Here is a 22,709-nt window from a genome sequence, read left to right as displayed (position 1 = left end):
TTTTTTAAACTTTTGACTTTCGATAGTAGTATTACCGATCTGCTTGTGTTGCATCCTAGTCCCCAAACACATCTGCCTTAATAAGCAGGGAAAGTGGTGTGTGCACATTGTAGAGACTTCACTGTATTCTTCGGTTAAGTTGGCTTGCTCCCAATATTTGTGAAATGTATGTGGCGGTTTTATTTTAGAACTCTAAATGCTGCCCTAAAATGGTTTGTTCCAGAAGTTGGTAACTTGTGACTGCCTATGCTGCTGTTAAGTCACAAGAGGTTAACCAGGCCTGATAGTAGTTTATTAGTCAATACCTGAAGATCGGCCCCAGGTTACCAATACCTTGGTTGTGTTTAAGGTTCAGCTCATAGCCTAGACCTGACTACAACTTTATATAACATGGGGCCTGTTACTTCAAGAGATAAGATTTGCAACTAGCAATGCAATTTTCTATACACATTCTTTATCTTTTAAACAGTGACTTTTTTCCTTGCATTTTTTTTTCTTTTGTTGTTACTTTGTTTTATTATGCGATTTATGTATGGCAGTTCACTGCAATCTGAACTTTTTTGTTATTTTTTTGAATTTAATGGAACTGAATATATTGAAATAAAGACTATGTTTAATTCACTGTTCTGTGTGTGAGTTCATTCCCCCCCCCCCCCCCCCCCCCCCCCCCCCCCATTAAATAGAGTATATGGTGGTTAGTGCATTTGTAAAACCAGTTGCAAAGTAATTTGATGGCCCAAGGGGAGTGCAGGTTTTCAATGGAAAAAGCCTCATTCAATATATGAGAATCAGGCAGAACTATATAGTATATGATGTACTATATAGAGATACCTTTTTGGGGGGTTTTAAGGTGAGGTTACTACACGAAACAGCATAGGAGGTACTGTCTATCAGAACTGATATTAGGATTATAATTTTAGTACTTTAACTGGTTAAAGTGGTTTTATGACCTCAAGCCAGCTCAAAGGGAATCTATCAGCTGCAATCAAGGTTCCAAACTACAGATAGGGAAAGGGATACAGATATATGAAAAGGTACCAGGTCCCTCACTATCAGTCTGTACTTCCAAAACATCAAAAAAGCTTTTCTCTAGGGTCTTAAGAATGCACTGAGATCCTGAGGGCTCCAACACCTCCTTGCTTCCCATCCCTATCCCTGTTTGGTTTTCAGTCAGCAGAAGCTGAGCCCTGACTGCCAGTTAAGCAGAAATAGGGATAGGGGAGGCAAGTGGAGAGCCTTTACAGCCCTCAGCACCTCAGGAGATTGGGAAATCCGTTTTTGCACTGGAGAATTAAAGTTTTTTGTTTTTTTTTAATCAAGGAAGCACAGACATACACTCACCGGCCACTTTATTAGGTACACCATGCTAGTAACGGGTTGGACCCCCTTTTGCCTTCAGAACTGCCTCAATTCTTCGTGGCATAGATTCAACAAGGTGCTGGAAGCATTCCTCAGATTTTGGTCCATATTGACATGATGGCATCACACAGTTGCCGCAGATTTGTTGGCTGCACATCCATGATGCGAATCTCCCGTTCCACCACATCCCAAAGATGCTCTATTGGATTGAGATCTGGTGACTGTGGAGGCCATTTGAGTACAGTGAACTCATTGTCATGTTCAAGAAACCAGTTTGAGATGATTCTAGCTTTATGACATGGCGCATTATCCTACATTGTGGTCATAAAGGGATGGACATGGTCAGCAACAATACTCAGGTAGGCTGTGGCGTTGCAACGATGCTCAATTGGTACCAAGGGGCCCAAAGAGTGCCAAGAAAATATTCCCCACACCATGACACCACCACCACCAGCCTGAACCGTTGATACAAGGCAGGATGGATCCATGCTTTCATGTTGTTGACGCCAAATTCTGACCCTACCATCCGATTGTTGCAGCAGAAATCGAGACTCATCAGACCAGGCAACGTTTTTCCAATCTTCTACTGTCCAATTTCGATGAGCTTGTGCAAATTGTAGCCTCAGTTTCCTGTTCTTAGCTGAAAGGAGTGGCACCCGGTGTGGTCTTCTGCTGCTGTAGCCCATCTGCCTCAAAGTTGGACGTACTGTGCGTTCAGAGATGCTCTTCTGCCTACCTTGGTTGTAACGGTTGGCTATTTGAGTCACTGTTGCCTTTCTATCAGCTCGAACCAGTCTGCCCATTCTCCTCTGACCTCTGGCATCAACAAGGCATTTCCGCCCACAGAACTGCCGCTCACTGGATGTTTTTTCTTTTTCGGTCCATTCTCTGTAAACCCTAGAGATGGTTGTGCGTGAAAATCCCAGTAGATCAGCAGTTTCTGAAATACTCAGACCAGCCCTTCTGGCACCAACAACCATGCCACGTTCAAAGGCACTCAAATCACCTTTCTTCCCCATACTGATGCTCGGTTTGAACTGCAGGAGATTGTATTGACCATGTCTACATGCCTAAATGCACTGAGTTGCCGCCATGTGATTGGCTGATTAGAAATTAAGTGGTAACGTGCAGTTGGACAGGTGTACCTAATAAAGTGGCCGGTGAGTGTATATGTAAGGTACCATGTGTCTCTTAGACCTAAGAGCTGTCAGCGGTTTGAACCTGAATTGCAGTTGACAGATTCACTTCAGTTATAATTTCTTGGTCATTACAAGATCTAGCTATGGGATGTCAGACAAGTCAAAAAGACTGTGTTTTGGCCATAACTGCATACTGTGAGTCTTCAGTACTGCATTGATGACTACTCATTAGAAACAAGAGGCCTTTCAAATTATGCAGCATTTGGTAGATTATAATGCAGTTAAGGGTTGTAAAAAATCATGACCAGTAACCTTGGGAAAGGGTACGGCCACGCAGTATCCTGTGCATGTGACTTGAATGAGTAAAATGGGAATACCCCTTTAAAATAATGTTTCCAGTGAACTAACTCTTCTACTATCGACAGAGCTATGTGACTGTTTTTTGCAACTTGTAAAAAAAGATTTGACAACTTTTGGAGGAAATGGGTTAGAGTTTGCTTTTACGCCAGTTGCCCTGTGGTAAACCTGAAAAAAACAAACCTAACTTGGTAACTTTATAATAACAGACAAATGTATATATTTTACTATTTACTATTTTAAATGTAAACTTTTTAAAGTCTAAACTAGGTGACTTTTATTTTAGTTGACTCAGTACAGCAACAATCAATCTCTTACATGTTGGAAACAATGGCTATGCTCTTATTCACAGAATTGAATGTTGTGGAATATGGTGGTATAAGGTGTGGTGAGCCCCCGGATAATGTTGTAGCGGTGGGACGGCCAGTCACATGCTAGATGGAAGTTTGATGCCACTACTGTGGTGGATGGCCGAGAGACAGCCGGACCTTAGGGTTTTGTCACGTGACGCCAGTGCCTGGTGGGCACACAGGTGTGATGGCACACCTGCTTTTAGGCTGGGTTCACATTACGTATATTTCAGCCAGTATTTTGGTCCTCATATTGCAACCAAAACCAGGAGTGGATTAAAAACACAGAAAGGCTCTATCCACACAATGGTGAAATTGAGTGGATGGCCGCCATATAACAGTAAATAACTGCCATTATTTCAATATAACAGCCGTTGTTTTAAAATAACAGCAAATATTTGCCATTAAATGGCGGCCATCCACTCAATTTCAACATTGTGTGAACAGAGCCTTTCTGTGTTTTCAATCCACTCCTGGTTTTGGTTGCAATATGAGGACCATAATACTGCCTGAAATATACGTAGTGTGAACCCAGCCTTAAAGTGTAAGGCCGGTTGTAGCCTTTTCCCCTCTGGTCAGTGTCCTGTCTGGTTCCTGCAGGGTCCCTTGGGATAGTGTAGTCATAAGTGATATAGTCACAGATGGCCAGAGCGGTGTAATGACCCTCCCAAATAGTAGGACCCGCCATTTACAGAAAGGGGAAATGTCCCAAGGTTGCGGTGTGAGTGCTGTGCTGGTGGTAGTGAATAATCAGACTCAGTTAATAATGTTGACTTGGTTTACTACTTGTTAATATGCAGCTGGGAATACAACGAATCTTGAGATTACACTTGATACAGTTCCAAGAAATACTTAAAGAAGAAGAAACAACCTGTGCCCACTTATTGACGTTTCCTTATGTCCACTAGCTTTGGCGGAACCTACTAATAGGTGACACAGGCCCCAGACCTTGTTACCTGGGATGAGCAGAGTGCTGAGGGTTCCCTGGCTGATGTGTTGCGAGGTGGAGTTCCTAGACTTTCCAGTAACTTTGTTCCACCCAGATCAGTTTCTTGCTCTTTGGCTTTGTAATGGATACTGTCCTGCACTGTAGAACTCCTAGTCCACAGCATGGGTTGAGATGATCTGTTGACTAGTCCTCTCCTGAAGTAAAAGCACTGCATACTGCAGGTGTGGTGCTTCAAGAAAGAAGGGCCCTATTCCACCTGACTAAGGGCCCTATTCCACCGGATGATTATCGTTTGCATTATCGTTAACGATTAACGATCCCAAACTACCACTATTGCGAAAGACCTGAAAACGTTCACTCATTTCCATGGAACGATAATCGTTACTTATGATCATAATTGCGATAGTTTTTTCTTCGCTATTTCTTCACTATTGTGTTCGTATCTATTGCAAACAACCGAACGATGTCTTATTCAATGCGAACGATTTGCGAACAAGCAACGATAAAAATAGGTCCAGGTCTTATAAAGCGATTAACGATTTCTTGTTCGGTCGTTAACCGCATTTCAACCGAACGATTATCGTTTAGATTCAAACTATGAAACTATAATCTGAACGATAATCGTCTGGTGGAATAGGGCCCTAAGACTGCGACTTGTAAGGGGGTACCTGGCAGGGGCCAGGGCCCAGGCAATCCACTGTGGAGAGCTATCTGAGCTGCGTCCTTTCTTCACAGAATCTCAACTAAAACTCCTCCCTCACCCAAGGGACTAACTTCCTAACCAGTGTGTAAGGGGCGCTGTGGTTGGGTGGAAACTGTGCGACAGAAGAGCAGATAGGGGAGAGGTGAAAGGACAGAAGAAAGGAAGGATCCTACTGGTCTACAGAATCTGGCATACATAAATACAATAACCCTTTGAGACACTTCAGCCGTGCAGCTTTCATACTTCAGTTACACAATACAGCGACATCTAGTGGTCATCTTTAGTAACACTCCAGCTGCAATAGGACTACAAAAAGTAAAGACTTTTACGAAGGGTTTGGATAATAGTAACACCCCTAATGGGCACACCACATAAGGTGGCTCTGGAGATCTGCATTTTCGTGAGTGTATCGCATCGCTAATACCATTGGTTCTTAGAAGCTGGCGAGGTGTCACTGGTCCCATGCATTAAGGCAGTTTGTAAATGATTTACTGCATTTTATATTGCAGAACATGAGATTTTCTAATAAACCTGTCCTGAATTAATGAGTGAACCGAACAATGTCCATTGTAAGTAACCCTTTATTAGATTATATGGGGAACCAAATCTCCATTCTGTGTACATGACTGAGACATAGTGTACTCTTATCTATTTTTTTTATCAGTAGAGGAATTTTCTAGTACTTGAAATAAAGTTTGCATACATTACATGCACTCCAGTAAAACCAGCTGCTTCTCTTTTAGATCTTTGCTTTGTTGACCATTGAAAGTTATTTTGTCTCTATATTTAAGAGGATAATTGGAAATTCCTTAAATTCCAAGGGGTTAAGTGGCTCTAAATTGGCCGGTACACCAGTAAGGGAAAGATTAACTTTTAAAGGACTAGTCTACCCCTCTGTACTTCCATATCTACAAAATGTTCGGACGTTATTTAGTTTCTGATACTAGCCTAACTAGACATTTTAATATCTGGTAATATATCACAGAAAATAACATTTTCATTTATGCAATGGTACTGCGGCACAAAACATTAGCGTGTGAATACCACCATGAATGGGAACAGGTATACATTAGAAGCTGAAGCTGCTACTAGGAGTTGTGCAGCCCATAATGTGATTAAATACGTGTCTCTAGCCGCACTGTCCTTGGGTTAGTATCGGTCTGCTGCGATCTTGCTGTTTCAAATTAGTTTGTTCTGGTTGAAGAGAAAGTTCTTGATGTCTGGGATGGGAGCGGGCCCCGGCCGGCGGCTCCGCTACTACATAACACCCGACGTGATAAAGTAAGTTTCAAGGAGTTTACGTGGTAGTGATGTCACTTTGGTGGATACAGAGGCCGTTCAGGATCGAACATCTAACGCGTTTCAGCGAACTGCGGTCTTCCTCGTCAGAGATGGTGTGGGCCCTTGTGTTTCCTCCTTATAGGAACTACCCTATAGGAGTATTTTTGAGTACTTCAGTCCTTTACCCTATTTTATCTGATGATTATATCTTCATTATAATACAACCACTTTAAAAAAGGGGTTAACAGAATATAGTTGCCACTTATCTATATACAGGGGATAATAGGTCACACTAATGCATTATACTGCCTACAACTGCTTATTTTTTATAATAAAACATATAGATCATATTGTCAAAATATGTTAACCCAATTATAGATACCACATTTATTTCAATATCTGCACCGTGTTAAGGTGGATTATCTATATTATGTTTAAACTCAATTGAGAAACCCAAACAGTTCTAGATCTGCTTTCAGACAATGAGGGATTAGGCTATTCATTCTAAATATTCATTCCGTTAATGCTTTTGACATTAGCTCGATGTCATTTCCCCCCCTCCAGTGTGGCACAACTATCTCTATTCCCGCAAACTGTGCGTTTTTAAATGTTCCGCCGTGTTTTCCCAAAAAATGTTTGGATAAAGGGTGACCCATAAATTTTCTATTTATCTATATCATAAAAATCAAAGTCTGTCTGTCTGTCCTTCTGTCTGTCCTCTATAGACTTCCAAACGCCTGAACTGTTTGACCCCAAATTTGGCCCACAGATACATTGGGTGCCCGGGAAGGTTATTGTGAAGGTCCTGTCCCCGCCAGATGTACAGGAGAGGAGGGGGAGGGGGAAGAGAGGCGCCCCATAGAGATGAATGGGAAAATCTCCTCACTGCAAACACAGGTGATATAATTAGCTGCAGCAGACACGGCAGTTGGAGCCTTAGCAACCAATAGGATTACTGCTTTCATTTTCACAGGGAGCAATGGTTGCTAGGGAAGCTGCCTCACAACATCCACAGTAATACCTGGTAGACCCCCTACTCCATCTATACAGTACATGTATATACAGGACCCCCTACTCCATCTATACAGTACATGTATATACAGGACCCCCTACTCCATTTATACAGTACATGTATATACAGGACCCCCTACTCCATCTATACAGGACATGTATATACAGGACCCCCTACTCCAACTATACAGTACATGTATATACAGGGCCCCCTACTCCATCCATACAGTACATGTATACACAGGGCACTACAGGTATACCAAACTGTGACTGGGTAACACTGCCACACCAGACCTGACCAATACCGCCATACTGTGACTGGATAACACCTCCAGACCTGACCAATACCGCCATACTGTGACTGGATAACACTGCCACACCAGACCTGACCAATACCGCCATACTGTGACTGGATAACACTGTCATATAAGACCTGACCAATACCGCCATACTGTGAATGGATAACACCTCCAGACCTGACCAATACCGCCATACTGTGACTGGATAACACCTCCAGACCTGACCAATACCGCCATACTGTGACTGGATAACACTGCCACACCAGACCTGACCAATACAGCCATACTGTGACTGGATAACACTGTCATATAAGACCTGACCAATACCGCCATACTGTGAATGGATAACACCGCCACACCAGACCTGACCAATACCGCTATACTGTGCTGGATAACACTGTCATACCAGACCTGACCAATACCGCCATACTGTGACTGGATAACACTGCCATACCAGACCTGACCAATACCGGCAAACTGACTGGGTAACACCGCCACCCCAGACCTGACCAATACCGCCATACTGTGCTGGATAACACTGTCATACCAGACCTGACCAATACCGCCATACTGTGACTGGATAACACCATCATATCAGACCTGACCAATACTGCCATACTGTGACTGGATAACACCGCTATACCAGACCTGACCAATACCACCATACCGTGACTGGATAACACCGCCATACCAGACATGACCAATACCGACACACTGTGACTGAATAACACTGCCATACGGGTAAATACAACCCTGCAGGTATACAGGACACTACAGGTATACAGGACCCCAAAACTATACATTACAGGTGCACGGGACCTCCACAAAACTATATACTACAGGTATAGAGGACCCCAAACTTTACACTACAGGTATACAGGACCCCAAAACTATATACTACAGGTATACAGGACCTCCTCCAACCCTCCTCCAACTATATACTACAGGTATACAGGACCTCCACCAACTATATACTACAGGCATACAGGACCCCAAAACTATACACTACAGGTATACAGGAACTCCACCAACTATATTCTACAGGTATATAGGACCCCAAACTATACACTACAGGTATACAGGACCTCAAAACTATACACTACAGGTATACAGGACCTACACCAACTCTATAATACAGGTATACAGCACCTTCACCAACTCTATACTACAAGTATACAGGACCCCAAATATACTACAGGTATAAAGGAACTCTACCAGCTATATACTACAGGTATATAGGACCCCAAACTATACACTACAGGTATACAGGACCTCCACCAACTCTATACTATAGTTATACAGGACCCTCAAACTATTTACTACAGGTATACAGGACCCCCGAACTATATACTACAGGTATACAAGACCTCCACCAATTATACAGTACAGGTATCCAGGACCCTCAAACTATAAACTAAAGGTATACAAGACCTCCACCAACTATACATTACAGGTATACAGCACCAATTATATACTACAGGTATACAGGACCCCCGAACTATACAGTACAGGTATACAGGACCTTCACCAACTGTACACTGCAGGTATACAGGACCTCTCAACTATACACTACAGGTATACAGCCCCCCAAATACACACTACAGGTATACAGGAACCCCCCCCCCAACTATACACTATAGGTTTACAGCCCCCCCAACTATGCACTACAGATATGCGAGACCCCTAAAAACTATACATTGTGGGTATACAGAACCCCTCCAACTATGCACTACAGGTATACACTAATTCCACTGATTAACTCAGATGAAACAATACCTTTAGCTTGGCCTCCTGGGCACCTTAGAACAAATCTAATTAACACACTGACACTTTATACCCGGGCAGCGGCGGGTACATTTTCTAGTGTTGTATATTTGTTGCATAATAAGAGTACTCAGTTGTCTTTTAGTTCTTCCTATAATACATCTTTCCACACAGACATTTGATGTAGTAGATGACTCTCCTACTCTTGCATGTGATATGTCTACGTATACGTGTTACCATATCTCCTTCCTCTATTGAGGGAACGACTATCTGTTTTCCTGCTATCCTGCAGGGTTTACAGCTTTTACATGGAAAGAAGCCGTTTCTCTCTCCTAACTGCCCCTTTGATTATCTAATGTTCTCACATCCTCCGTTCTTTCTCTTAGTAGTGGGAGCCACCAAATTGCCCAATTTTTGTGCTTTTTAAAAAATAAAATTGGGTTTTATGGACAATTTATCTCCTATTTTATCATTTTTAAAAAAATTTTTAACATTTTTTAAAATATCCCAATGCTTTTGAACTATTTGTTTAAAAATATAACTCTTTACAATATGTAGTAATAGGTATTTTATGTGTTTTTTTTCTATGTTTGTATTTCTTCGTGTGTCTTTATCCTTCAGTAGATCTTCTCTGTTGTATTCCCCTATTTCTAAGGCGGTCTGTCGCATTTTTTCCACCTCATAACCTTTGAAGGCAAATTTTTCCAGAAGCTGTACTGCCTCTTTCGTGTATTGTTCCTTATGATAAACTTAGGAATATTTAATAACCAGTTAGGCAAATGGCAACTATTTCAATTTATAAAGCATTGTCCCATTTGGCACTACCCATTTTGTTACATTGCAAATTGTGTTAATTTTTGAGATAAAAAGCTTAAACCCCTTTTGCCATGAAGCTCCCTAAATTGTTCAGGTACAACTAATTTCTTTCATAAATCACATGCTTTTGGTGAAATGATGTCGACCATACTAACCAAACAACACCATGAAGACTAAAGAAATCTCCAAACAAGTCAGTGTTGGGTTATAAAATAATATCCAAGCCTGTGATCCTCTGAAGCCCCATCAAATCCATGTCATTAAATGGAAAGAACATGGTACTATAAGAGAGAGGGCCGCCCAACAAACCTCTCAGACCAGACAAGGAGGGCAATAATCAGAGAGGCCGCACAGAGACCAAAGGTTGGGCTTTATGCAAGAGTGATGAAAAATAGATTAAGATTACCTGGCTGTGTAGATACAAAGGTGGTCCTCACAAGTCGAGTATACAAACAGGAAGAATCAGGAAAAAGGACTTTTGTGGTGGACCACCACTAGAGTCCTTTTTCCTTTATGGAAGAGTGGCCAGAAGAAAAGGGCCTTTATTTACTGCCAAAAATAAGAAGGCTCGTTTTGAGTTTGCCAAAAGGTATGTGGGAGATTCCCCAAATGTATGGAGGAAGGTCCTCTGGTCAGATGAGGCCAAAATGTAACTTTTCATCAAGGAAAATGCTATTCTGGTGCAAAACTCACAACACCCTACAGTGAAAGCACTTTACGTTGTGGGGATGTTTTTCAGCAGCAGAAACAGGGGAAACTGGTCCAAGTCGAGAGGAAAATGTATGGTGTTAAATACACGGATATAATTAAGCAAAACCTGTTTGGGTCTGTCAGTAATTTGACTTGAAGGTTGCTGTTCACCAGCAAAAACCATCTAACTTGAAGAAGCTGGAACAGTTTTGCCTTGAAGAATGGGCAAAAATCCCATAGACAAGATGTGGCAAGCTCATAGAGACTTATCCAAAGAAACTTGCAAAGTGCTTATTTAGGGGGTGAATAGTTATGTCCACTTAAGGTTTCTGTTATGAGGTAGCAAAACACAAAAAATGGTAAGTCTTTAGACAGATATAAGCTGGCAGACTGGGCTGAGAGAAACAAAGAGGGGCTCCAGTAGCTTGTAGTGAGTGTTATATCTCACCCCAGTATTTAATACACAGCTTTTTATAGATCCAGGTATAGGTGGTAGATTAATGTACAATTCAAAAAGATATGTGCCATTTACAAAAATGATAAGGCCTAATATTCCACACCCACAAAAATTACTTAAATGGGTGTGACTGCTCTGGATAGTACTGGATCAAATTTTGGTTTTCTTGATGAAACGTATTAAGGTTATAAGCTACATAACTCAAAAAGTTTAAAATGTAATAGGTATTAGCCCCTCCCAGCAGGTTTCAGGGGTTATCCCCACTTCCTCAAGGGGTACTGGTTCTGTGAATGTAGAAAAATAAATAAATGACAAACAGAAGCTTTTAAAGGTGTACACACTAACTGGTTGCTATAACCAACAGAATCAATAGATATTTTTAGTCACACAATAGATATGAAAACATTAGTTTAACACAGTGTCAATCATTGAGTCTGGGTGAGAATGAACAGAACAACAAGCACGAGCTGCCTCTGTATTTCCTGTCGAAGCGTTATGTATACTCAGGACTGTCAGTGTTGAGCCGAAGCTTCATTTAAGAGATGTTTATGTTACAGTTAAGCAGACATTAAGGTTTTAATTGTTTAAGTGGAAGTTGAATATCATTTGCCTTAGGGCAGTGTAAGTATAAATCCATTAAGAGATCATCCTTGCTTGCTTAGGACTTCATATGTTGCTGTTCTGTTAAGATTACTGAGTTACGGTAAATTATGAGAATTAATTTTCAGCTATAATTCCTGTACTGGTTACGCTGATCTTCTAAATAGCCTATTATGTCCTTTATAATCTTTCTGAGCTTCTGAAAACCCCTTTTACATAGAATGGTTTCTATCCACTAGTTTTTTTCCACCTCCTGAGTCAGTGACCACATGTCAGACATCCTGTTTGATTTGATGTGAAGCCAGGTGATGGATGTATAATGCTTCACTTGTATGCTGGAGCTGTTCACTTCAATCTACACGTTGCCCTCTATGTGTCTGTTATGGTATACTTTTAGCATCACTGCCCTGCACCCCCTCCCTCCCTTTTGTCAGTAGATACTAGATCAGCTCCATCCAAGCCAACAACACTGTGGCATACATCATACACATACTGCTACAGAAGGCTTTTAGTGAGGACCAGCATTTTAGGTTTTGTATAAGATTACTTAGGGGTTAATCAGCTCCTGCATAGACAGCATTATATCCCAGCCCATATTCTTAATGGAATATGAAAGGAAAGTTAGAGGAGTTCTGCGGACAAAACCTTCCATGGCTTTAGGCTGGGCCTAGAGAGACTGTATCTTCCAAGAGATGGATGACCTAAATAACCCTGCACCTTGAAGTGGGCATTGAAGATAAACTTAATGAACACTACTTTGAGTATCTGCTAGAAGCCGAACAGTGTTGGTGCAAGCCCAAAAAAATTGTGACTCCAAATTCCTATCTCATTTTTTGACGAATGTTCACCTTGCTCCAGCTTTTTCTTGGAATACTGTATTCTAGAAGAATGTGTCTCCATTCTATTGGATGATTTGTTTGCCAAGTAAAAGAATCTGTTGTATGTTTATTATACCATTAATATCAAGAGAACCATACACACCCTCTGACTGAACACCCAACAGGGTTTCCCTCAGGGGGAACTATAACCATCTCCCACCACTGTGCCAGCCTAGGGAGTGTGCCATTACCATGTTTCTTTTTGACAGATGCTTTACCCTCCAACCACTGTATCTTTAGGCTGCCCCAGGGGGCGGTAGTCTGAACATATAGCGGCTGGACCGGAAAGCTGGATCACAGCAGCAGCACACTAGGTAAGTATGCACTGTTGTGTGATCTGGAAACTGACAGCCCAGAAATATGCATATTTGTGCTGTCAGTTTGCCTTTGTTATTATCAGCCTCACATCTCCTGCTTACACATGAAGATATGTATCCAATAATTATGAATTTTGAAGTCTGCTCTAAATACATGATCAGCCAAGTATTGGGCGTTTTCCTGGTTTTCAGCTGATCACTGTCACTTTTACACGGGCCCATTATCAGCCACAGGAGGGTTTCCAGCAATGCTCCTTTAAAAGGCACTTTACTACTAGAAAGCCCTTTAACTTATGTGTGATTTCTGCATATGTTGAATGCAATAGTTTAGCGAACAGTAGTATCCTTATGTGATTGTCCTGATCTGTAGACTGTGGTTAGACAGAGCGCTGACCTATGGTGATTCTGAGTATTTGTAAAGGCCCATTTACACAAAACAGTAAGTAACTGGGGTCTAAATAATCTTTCTAAGTATCTAGTGGAAATGTACATATGGTCACTTATTGGTGACTAGTTTCCTCAGTGTCCTTATTGCTCCACTATAAGCCCTCCATGGCTACAGGCTACTCAGGTTGTAATAAACTCATTTGAAATTACCATTTATAAAGTAGACGTTTTTTCTTCATTAAACTTTTGGCATGAACAGAGTAGACACATTATAAAATGGTTCAACGCCATAAATCACTGGGATCAGTTACGTTTTTGGCTTTTTCACAATAACTTCATATTTGAAGTCTTTTTAAACTTTTCACTCAATTTACACTTTTCCACATTTAATGCCAGATGGTTCCTTGAAAAACATAATATAGCGTCTGACTTTTTTTTTCTCTGTGTATACCACACCTGATTACGTGATCATCTTTCTACCACAGCCCATACCAAAGTGTTACATTTAATTTATTTTTATTCGCAGACAGCCCAGATGTTGTCATGACGTGGAATTTACCTAGAATTCCCTTCCTCGTTCATTACTTTGTTGCCTGCACATACTCTAAGGACACAGAGCCTTATTTATGAATATTCCTACTGCAAGGACGTGATAAGATGCTGTGTCCCCATCCCCCACACTTGTCTTACTTAACCTTTTATTATTTCTTCCATATGTATATAATCTAAGGCAACTGTAACTGTGTCTGTAAAATATCCAGTCCTTCTTAAAACAGCTGGATCTAGGTTGCCATTTAACTAGTTTCGACTTAAGAGTTCAAGTGTCAAAAGTTGTCCCAGAATTTGCATTCAATATGTTTCAGATTCAATACTTATAGTTGATATCTGAGTTTATTCCTATTTATTAAAAATTGGATGTCATTGTCTATATTTCTGTGTTGTAGACCCGTTAATTATAAAGGTATAAATAATTTTGTGTATATGTTATTCAGAACCAAATCAAGGTTGGTGGTTGCCCCTGTTAAACCACTGGGACTCAGAACTCACCTGACCCCTTATATCAACCATATATAGGAGGAATTGCCACTCCAGCATGTGGCCCTCTCCATTGAACTCTATGGGGGTTATAGAGACAGAAAAGCCACCAACACTTTTTGACTAGTTAAAACAGAAAAAGATGCATAATTGGCCATTTGTCCACTGCATGGCTTGATAGGACCACCATTTTGAGGTGGGTGTTCTAAAGGTAAGTAGTATATCATTATCCAATATAAATAGTGACTTGAAGACTTCTTCCAGACACAACTTGCTTCTGCAAAGGCATGTTTGGCTCCAGGTTTTTGTGTCATGTTTCCACTTTTTCTAGTAAAACAAAATCTTTAAATGGCTTCACTAGCACAACGTAATGTTCTTTCTCCAGGAGCTCAAGCTTTACAGGCATGGTTTTCTGATTTACAGAGTGCTTTTGACTACCGAGGACTATTACAATGGAAAAAAGGTATTGTCATAATGGACTTCAATGATGGAAGATCTTAAACATAAAACCTATCAGGAAGGACTTGGAGAACTAAATCTGTATAGTCTGGGGAAAAGAAGACAAAGTTGTGACATAAGTGAAATCTTTAAATATTTTAAGATTCAAAGGGAAGGGAAATGTTTTAACATTTTTAAGAAGCTAAAAGCAAAATCTGATGTTAGTTTTAGGGGGATATTATTTAACAAAAAATGTAGTAGATATGTAGTAGATTGTAAACATGTCTCCAAAACCTATACAGTACCTATGTTTTTATTTAAAAATAAAAAGAGAAAACCAAATGGCCTACTTACCCCTATGCTACAAAATCCTCTCTTTCCTCCAGCGCTCCTTAAGTCATTCTTTTTGTGTGTTCCCCGCTCTTCCTGGTTAACACTGTCTACATTTGTTTAGGCACAAGTCATACAAGTTCTTTTATGCCTGCTTTATCTCGTACATTTAGAATACCTTCAGCTCCTTTTGCTTTTTTGAAGCACATAAAAATACCCTCCAATGACTCTCATTTGGTGAGCCTGCCATGCATTAACTCAACATTGGGGGAAGTGTCATTTCAATTATTGCAATGGTCACTGGAGTGTCCTTACCAAACGGCCCAACAGCTTTGCTGTTATCCATGTTGCCCGGTACTTTAAAGGCTGTCCCTCGAGGTCTGATATGATTCCTTCCTATAGCCACTAAGACAGTGATCCCACGTAAATCAAAGAGCATAAGATAATAAGATATGGCATAAGATAATAAGATATGGCTCCCCTGGGAGATGAGTAGCTTCGCTTGTATTTCTTTCAGCTCAGTAATTAGTACCAAAGTACAGTAGGCCCCTTTTCTACATTTTTCATACTTCTACCTCTATCTGAGCTTCTTTTGTTGGGGGAGGCAGCGGGATCCCACCGGTAATATCTTGAGTCTGATGTTTGTTTACCATGAGAGCATCCTCCCAAACTTCGCCATTACCTTACACTGCATGGTTTAGTGTTATATATCATTCGTTTTGCGTATACTTGCTGTGTCGGGAATAACAATAAACTGATATCTATCACTTTGTTTACCCTCATCCCTCTGTCCCTAATTGTTTTTGTTTTCCTCATCCCTATCCCTTCCCTCTTGTGTTAAACTTACAAATGATATTTTCGGAAATAATACACGGGCAGGCCATATGACCTTTTTTCGTTTAAAGGCTTCAATGTTTCTAAAACACCCTCTAAAATAATACTGCCTAACACACAGGGATATATTCTATATATACACCAAAAACTGCGTACATGCCTTCCACCACATTTATAATGGGTTTTAGGCACTTTGGAACCAAAATAAATATAAGCTTTCAATGTTCTGAACTTGCTCCTAATGGGGGCCATAGTAGGTCACGTTTGGCTATGGTGTCTTATGGTAGTTCCTACAATCCTGCAATGATGTTACCTATATGACCAACTTGCATCACATTCAAAGCTCATCTGTCCAGTATTTAATAAGCTGCTCATTCAGCCATAGGCCTTTGGTCACGCATCATTTGTGATATATATAGGATTGTACACATTGCTTTACAAACTTCTGGAAAAAAACAGACAATAGCCAATTCATACCATATTTAAAAGACTTTATTTCGAGAACAAGCCCATACAAAACATACTTCATATTCTATGGAAAATCTTGTCTATTCTCCTTATCCTGGACCTCACTATAAATATCCAGTTATTGAGAGCTGAGTAAGAATTATAGTGCTGGGTGACATCACTGGGACAAAGTTAATGATCATAAATATCAGCCACATGTAATAAAGGCTGATGTGAGCCCTTGTCTATGTATCCTGCAGAACAATGTCTGATTGGCTGTATTTATTTTGTGCAAACGCAGTCATGGATCTTAACAAACGCCCGGCACTTCCCATCACTGCTAATTATACTGGGATTCTAAATGAAAACCAGAATCTACTATCTGCTTCAGTATGGATGTGCATGGAAGGCATTAAGATTACAAGCTAGACTATAAGACTGAAGCCATTACATGTCACAGCTGCTACAATACATCTCCCATTGAGGTTACTAGATGTAAAACAGATGACTGCAGAACCTCTGCAAACCTGTCCTTTATAGCACCAGTCATTTCACAATCCCAAGTGATTCATGTACTGTCACAGGCGTGCAATAAACACACTCACAAGACTTTGATATAAAGAAGGCTGGAGCGAATTAAATCTTCTGTTTTAGTCACACATCATAATTGTCAGCATTAGTCCTAGCTAAGCTTTTCATAACTGGGACAAATATATAGTTTACTGCCCTTGTCCAGTGTCTAAATACTAGATATGAGTGCAACTTGAGCATACTCGAGTCCGATCGTTCATTGTTTGAATACCGGTACAGCCTTAAGGCCCTATTACACGAGATGTACTATTACACGTGTTTGGCCGTTAATTGTCTTGTGTAATAGAAGCCAGTAATTAGCCGACATGAACGATGTCGGCTGATCGTTGCTGTCGTTTGTCTTTCAACATGTTGAAAGACAAACGACTAATATAGCAGCGATCTGCCGCCGTAGGCTCCGTGCAGTAGGAGCAGCGGGAGCAGACCGCTGCAATCTGCTATGGGCTGCCCGGACAATCAAGCCATCACCTGGGCAGCCCCCCCCCCCCCCCCCGCAGCCCCCTGTGGCCCCCTTGTACTTGGCCGCGCCAGTGAGCGGGATAGAGTAGCTTGTTTGCTCCTCTCAGTCGCTCAGTGTAATAGGGACTTTAGGCCATGTTCACACATTGTAAAACACCGGCCTTTCTGGGTCCTAGAACGTCCGGTACTGCAGTACCGGCCGGATAACCTTCATGTCTGGTAAATTGGGATGCGGGCGCATCTTAACTCTACTAAGTACCCTTCCAAAGCAGTGTGGCTTGTTGGCCCCCAACACCAGAAGATTTGCACGCACCAGGTCAGCATGGCACAATAGACCACTAAGGCATTTTACAATATAAAGGCTGTTATATGTTTATTGGCTACATCTTTTTACTATCCATATATATTTTTTATTCTCTACAAAAAAATGTATTACATAAAGGATGAAAAAAATAACTGTAAATAAATGTAAATAACATTTTCATATGGCTTGGTTCATGTTTTCTGACATAGGAGTTGATTCCTAACAAATTAAAATTTCACCTTGACCTATTTCCTGATATGTATTTGGATGTGGAAGTTAATAAGCCGGGCTCTGAAGACATCCGAGCTAGAAGTCAAAAGGAAAATCGGCTTGGAAGAGTGACATTTGTGATGTGGCAAAACATATGGATTTCCACTGCTCATATTTTCTCAATGACTTTTCAGAATAAATGTCATTGTTCATTGTAATAGCGCGTTCTCATGTCACTGTTGGTACCCTCCCAGTTAGATGGTCGGTTTCACTGTGTCCAAGTACCTTTATATTACATTATTGCATCCTTATTACGGACACAAGCCCACAGGTGTGATGACTTAAACTGACGGCCGCCAATTCGGGCATCAAAATCGCTGTTAAGTCAGGACTTGCATTTGTAATAGGACACAAAAATACACATGTAATATGCTTGTTTCAAACCCACTTTATATGGCACACTGCACCCCAGCTGTACATTTTTATCATAGTTTTGAAGTTATGTACAAAGATACTTGGACACAGCGTGTGAGACAGCACAAATGTCTGATCAGTGGTTATATGGCTGCTTACACGCCAACTGATGAGCAGAACATGGGGTTCTGTGTCCCCCCCATTGCAGTAGAAGAAGAGCAGAACTCCCTGTGTACTTAATCTATAAAATGTAGGGATATACATGATTTCTTGGCTGTTTCCACTATTGTCCATAAACTTCTTTAGAATGCTAAGGATACTTGCTACACCTTCTCTAGCTGGACTTTGGTGCAGCAGTGGGGGACATGGGCTCCTTGTTCTGACAAACTTGAGGGACCCAACAGTCATAAATGTTCATTTCTGAATGACCTCTTTAAAACAATCTCTGAAATTTAAATATATATATAGTAAGGGTTATGTAATATATAAAATGTATAGATAGACATGATATTATATGGATATCTTAGATGCCATATGCATTTTGATGTTTTTAGTGTTTACTGGAGGGTTTATTACAACTACCAGAGCTACAAGACATGTAAGAGTTTCAGCATTTGCACTAACTTATAGATACATATAGTAAACTGTATAATTTTCTCTAAAGGGCTGTGTCTTCGGATTCGTTTCTTGGCCCAAAAAGCTTTTCAGCAATTATTCGCCCATCGTATTTTGGCAAATTTCCTCCAAAGTCAGCTGGCAGGATGTCCGCATCGATTTCCTTATAGAAACTCTCAAGGTCCTCCCCATGTACAAAAACCTGGTTAGATGTTACAATAAAGGTTATCTTCAATATCATGTAAACAGAAGAAAGAAGAATCCAGAAACTTGATCCAAGAACCAAGGATACAATCCTTAGTTACAAGAAACACATAAAACATGAAACATCCCCAGGTTCTATGCTACAAGACTGAATGACATCCTTTCAACCACAATTATAAATAATTCATTCATTCATTCGTGTAGTAGAGTTTTTGCCTGCAATGTTCCATTAAAAAATACTTGCGGGTGATTGCAGGAGAAAGTTAAAGGACCTAACTAGAGATAAGCGAACCTTGAGCATGCTCGAGTCCATCCGAACCCGATCGTTTGGCATTTGATTAGCGAGGGCTGCTGAACTTGGATAAAGCTCTAAGGTTGTCTGGAAAACATAGATACAGCCAATGACTATATCCATGTTTTTTATATAACCTTAGGGCTTTATGCAACTTCAGCAGCCACCGCTAATCAAATGCTGAACAAACGGATTCGGATGGGCTCGAGCATGCTCGAGGTTCGCTCATCTCTGGACCTAACAGATTTTTGCTATACAGACTGAGGCTAGGTTCACACAACGTATAAATTCATTAAACAAAGGCCGTAGTTGCTGGTTTGCACCAACGGCCATTATATAATGAATTTGTCTATCGCTTTAATTGCTATGGAATCCCGGCCCTAGTGTATACACTCTGTATACACTCCGGCCGGGATTCTATACGGCCACACAAAAAACTGACATGTCAGTTTTGTACTGCCACTATTCATTGAATAGCAGCCACACAAAACTGACAGTGTAGACAATGTAAAGTGCAGCTCCTCCCGCGCTTTACATTGTCTGCTATGGGTAATTGGAATGCGGGCACACAGGAATGTGCCTGCATTCCAATAAAAAAAGAAGTTAGTTCATCCGGCCAGTACTGCAGTCCTGGCCGGATTGAACTTTACAGACAACAGCCGTTCTGTGACACCGCCATGTCACAGAACGGCGGTTGTCATACAGTGTGTGAACTTAGTCTGAGTATGTATAACATATGTATGTATAGTGTATGAAGTAGTGATGTCAGTGCTCTGTAGCCTAAGCCAACAACTGCAAGCATTGACCTTAAGGCCAAGGAACATTATACATAAAAAATGACACAGAAAATATTCATAGTATAGATGGGAGGAACGCTTAAATCTACAACTTTGAAGTCCACATTATGTAAGCAATTTATTATGGGCCATTTATCTTATACTGTGATTTGCATAGTTTTATAACAGCTTTTCCTGTAAGCAGACGTTATAAATGCTACAAAAACAAATCATTCACAACTACAAGAGCAAAATGTTCCTCATCATCCCTTTGGGCAACAGGATGATTAATTTGTTGGAAATTTTTGAGAGGAGTTTGAATTCACAGCTTTAAAAAATAAAATTTAAGTTCTAGCTTTCTGGAGATAGAATATTGACCCAGGGTCTTATTCTGACTACCATATATGAAAATAAATAGGATGACCTCCCCCCTCCCCCAATAGGAGGCAATTTGTAACTGTCTCGTAAATGATTTGCCTTCCTCTGGATCTTAGATTATAGTTTTGTCCTGATTCACCTGCATATTTTTTTAACCTTATCAAATGTGTAACTATGTAAAAGAAAAGTGACTCTGTAGGAAGCTAGACTCACCCTTTCCAGTAGTTTGCTTTTCAGAAAAGGCTTTACAACGTTGTAAGTGGTGGTGAAGTACCATGGCTGGTGAATAAAGTGAACGGCCTTAAATCTTGCTGGAAAGGAGTCCTAAAAGTAAAAGGCAAAAAGTTACATATGGTTGTGCCATGAACCTTAAGTTTTATTAAGGTAAAACACAATTCTGGATGTATTTATAACAATCTGGTATTTGTAGAATTAGTTATATATAACCATCCACTAGCATCAGAAGTCAGCTGAACCCTGGACCCACCAACTCCAGCCAGTATAGACTGCACCAGAGGTATCTGGCCGTGCCTACGGGCCCTATTACAGGGGTCAATTTGCAGATATCGCGCCATGTAATAAAGACAACAATCAGGTGAAGAGCTGATCATTGGCTGATCATTGCGTTTCAGCAAGTTTAAAAATCATCAACCGCCGACTGCATGGTGGTGCACAGTGGACAACTGATGAAAGAGTATAGAAAATAATATATAAAGTTATACTTACCTCTCCAGGCTCTTCTGGTATCCTCCCCACTCACCAAAGCCGCAGCTGACACTTCCAAATACTTCTGTGCAGTAAAAGCCTGCTCAGCCAAAGCACTGTCCCATCTCAGTCAGTGACTGTCTGAGTGGCCTGTCACTGCACAGACGGGTTTGGCAGTGTCAGAGTTGGCTGTGGTGAGTGAGGAACAGGCAGCAGGACTGCATGGACATCACAAACAATGTTCATGCAGCCCTTGCTGCTTTATCATCGAGCCGTGTATGGCCACCTATAATGAGATTGGGATGGCGTTATGGGAAATAGTTTTTTTGTGCAATAACATTACAAAAATACTCTATACAGTGCCCAAATGTGAGTGCCACACAATGCACAATGTAAATACTATCGTAGAGAGCTCAAATAATACAGTGATTCCTGGTGGTCCTAGAAAATTGAGTTTCACCTTAGGCAGGAACAGAACAGCACTGCAGTAGCAACCAGCTCACCTGGATGGTGCACGACCAGAAGACTTTTCAATCTTCAATAGAGTCAAACCGGAGAGGTCAGCACTTCCATATAAAAAGTCCTTTTATTTTGGTGTTTTAAAATCCATAGAAAAATCCAAAAACAATAGACAGAGCACACCATCTGACACGTTTCTGGTCGGCTGGCCCTTAGGGCCCTATTACACCAATAAATTATCTGAGAGATTTTTTTAAACCAAATCCAGTAATGGGTTTAAAAAGCGGAGAAATCTTAGTCTTTATTTTATTACCTGTTCTCTGTTTATAGTCCACTCTTGGCTTTGGCGCAAAAAAATCTGTCAGATAATCTGTTGGTGTAATAGGGCCCTTAGTCAGAGGGCCAGTTGGCTAGAATTTAAAAACACTATAATAAAAGGACTTTTAATATGGAAGTGCTGACCTGTTTGATTCAATCCCTGGCACTGAATAGACATTGGGAAGGGTTACACTTTTGAAACTACTTCTAAATCTATAATTCCATATTCAACGTCAACTAACTGCTATGTTCCCCTAATCTGGCAATAGAACCACCAAATTAGGATGGACATTACAGTGCATTGCTTTTCATTAGACATTGGTTCATAACATACGCTGTATACATCTACCTGTAACATGTCCACCATTTTTTTCAGTTCGTATGGTTTAATACCAGATGCCTGTTGCATTGTGAATCCTTTAAAGTTCTCTATAATGCAGAAGCCATTGATCTGGGTCTCCTCATTCTCTAAAAGGTTCTCCAGTATAATGCAGTATGCACGGAGGATCTGCAACACAATGTAATAGCTTTAATACATCATTA

The 22,709-nt window shown here is 40.7% G+C and overlaps 1 protein-coding gene across 2 annotated transcripts in view; it reads right to left on the bottom strand.

Annotated features, from left to right (window-relative positions):
- Positions 1–17,558: 17,558 nt before the first annotated feature.
- Positions 17,559–22,709, bottom strand: part of RLBP1 (retinaldehyde binding protein 1) — a 37,305-nt gene continuing 32,154 nt past the window's right edge. For both annotated transcript variants that reach the window (XM_069956666.1, XM_069956667.1), the window contains 3 exons: positions 22,516–22,674; positions 20,898–21,008; positions 17,559–19,236 (listed from right to left, as the gene is read on the bottom strand). In XM_069956666.1, coding sequence (XP_069812767.1) covers positions 19,078–19,236; positions 20,898–21,008; positions 22,516–22,674 — 429 coding nt within the window. In that variant the 3' untranslated portion in view covers positions 17,559–19,077. The remainder of the gene's footprint in view (positions 19,237–20,897; positions 21,009–22,515; positions 22,675–22,709) is intronic.

This window comes from Dendropsophus ebraccatus, chromosome 1 (assembly GCF_027789765.1).
Source record: "Dendropsophus ebraccatus isolate aDenEbr1 chromosome 1, aDenEbr1.pat, whole genome shotgun sequence".
Lineage (NCBI taxonomy): Eukaryota > Metazoa > Chordata > Amphibia > Anura > Hylidae > Dendropsophus > Dendropsophus ebraccatus.
This window is presented reverse-complemented; position numbering and strand designations above follow the sequence as displayed.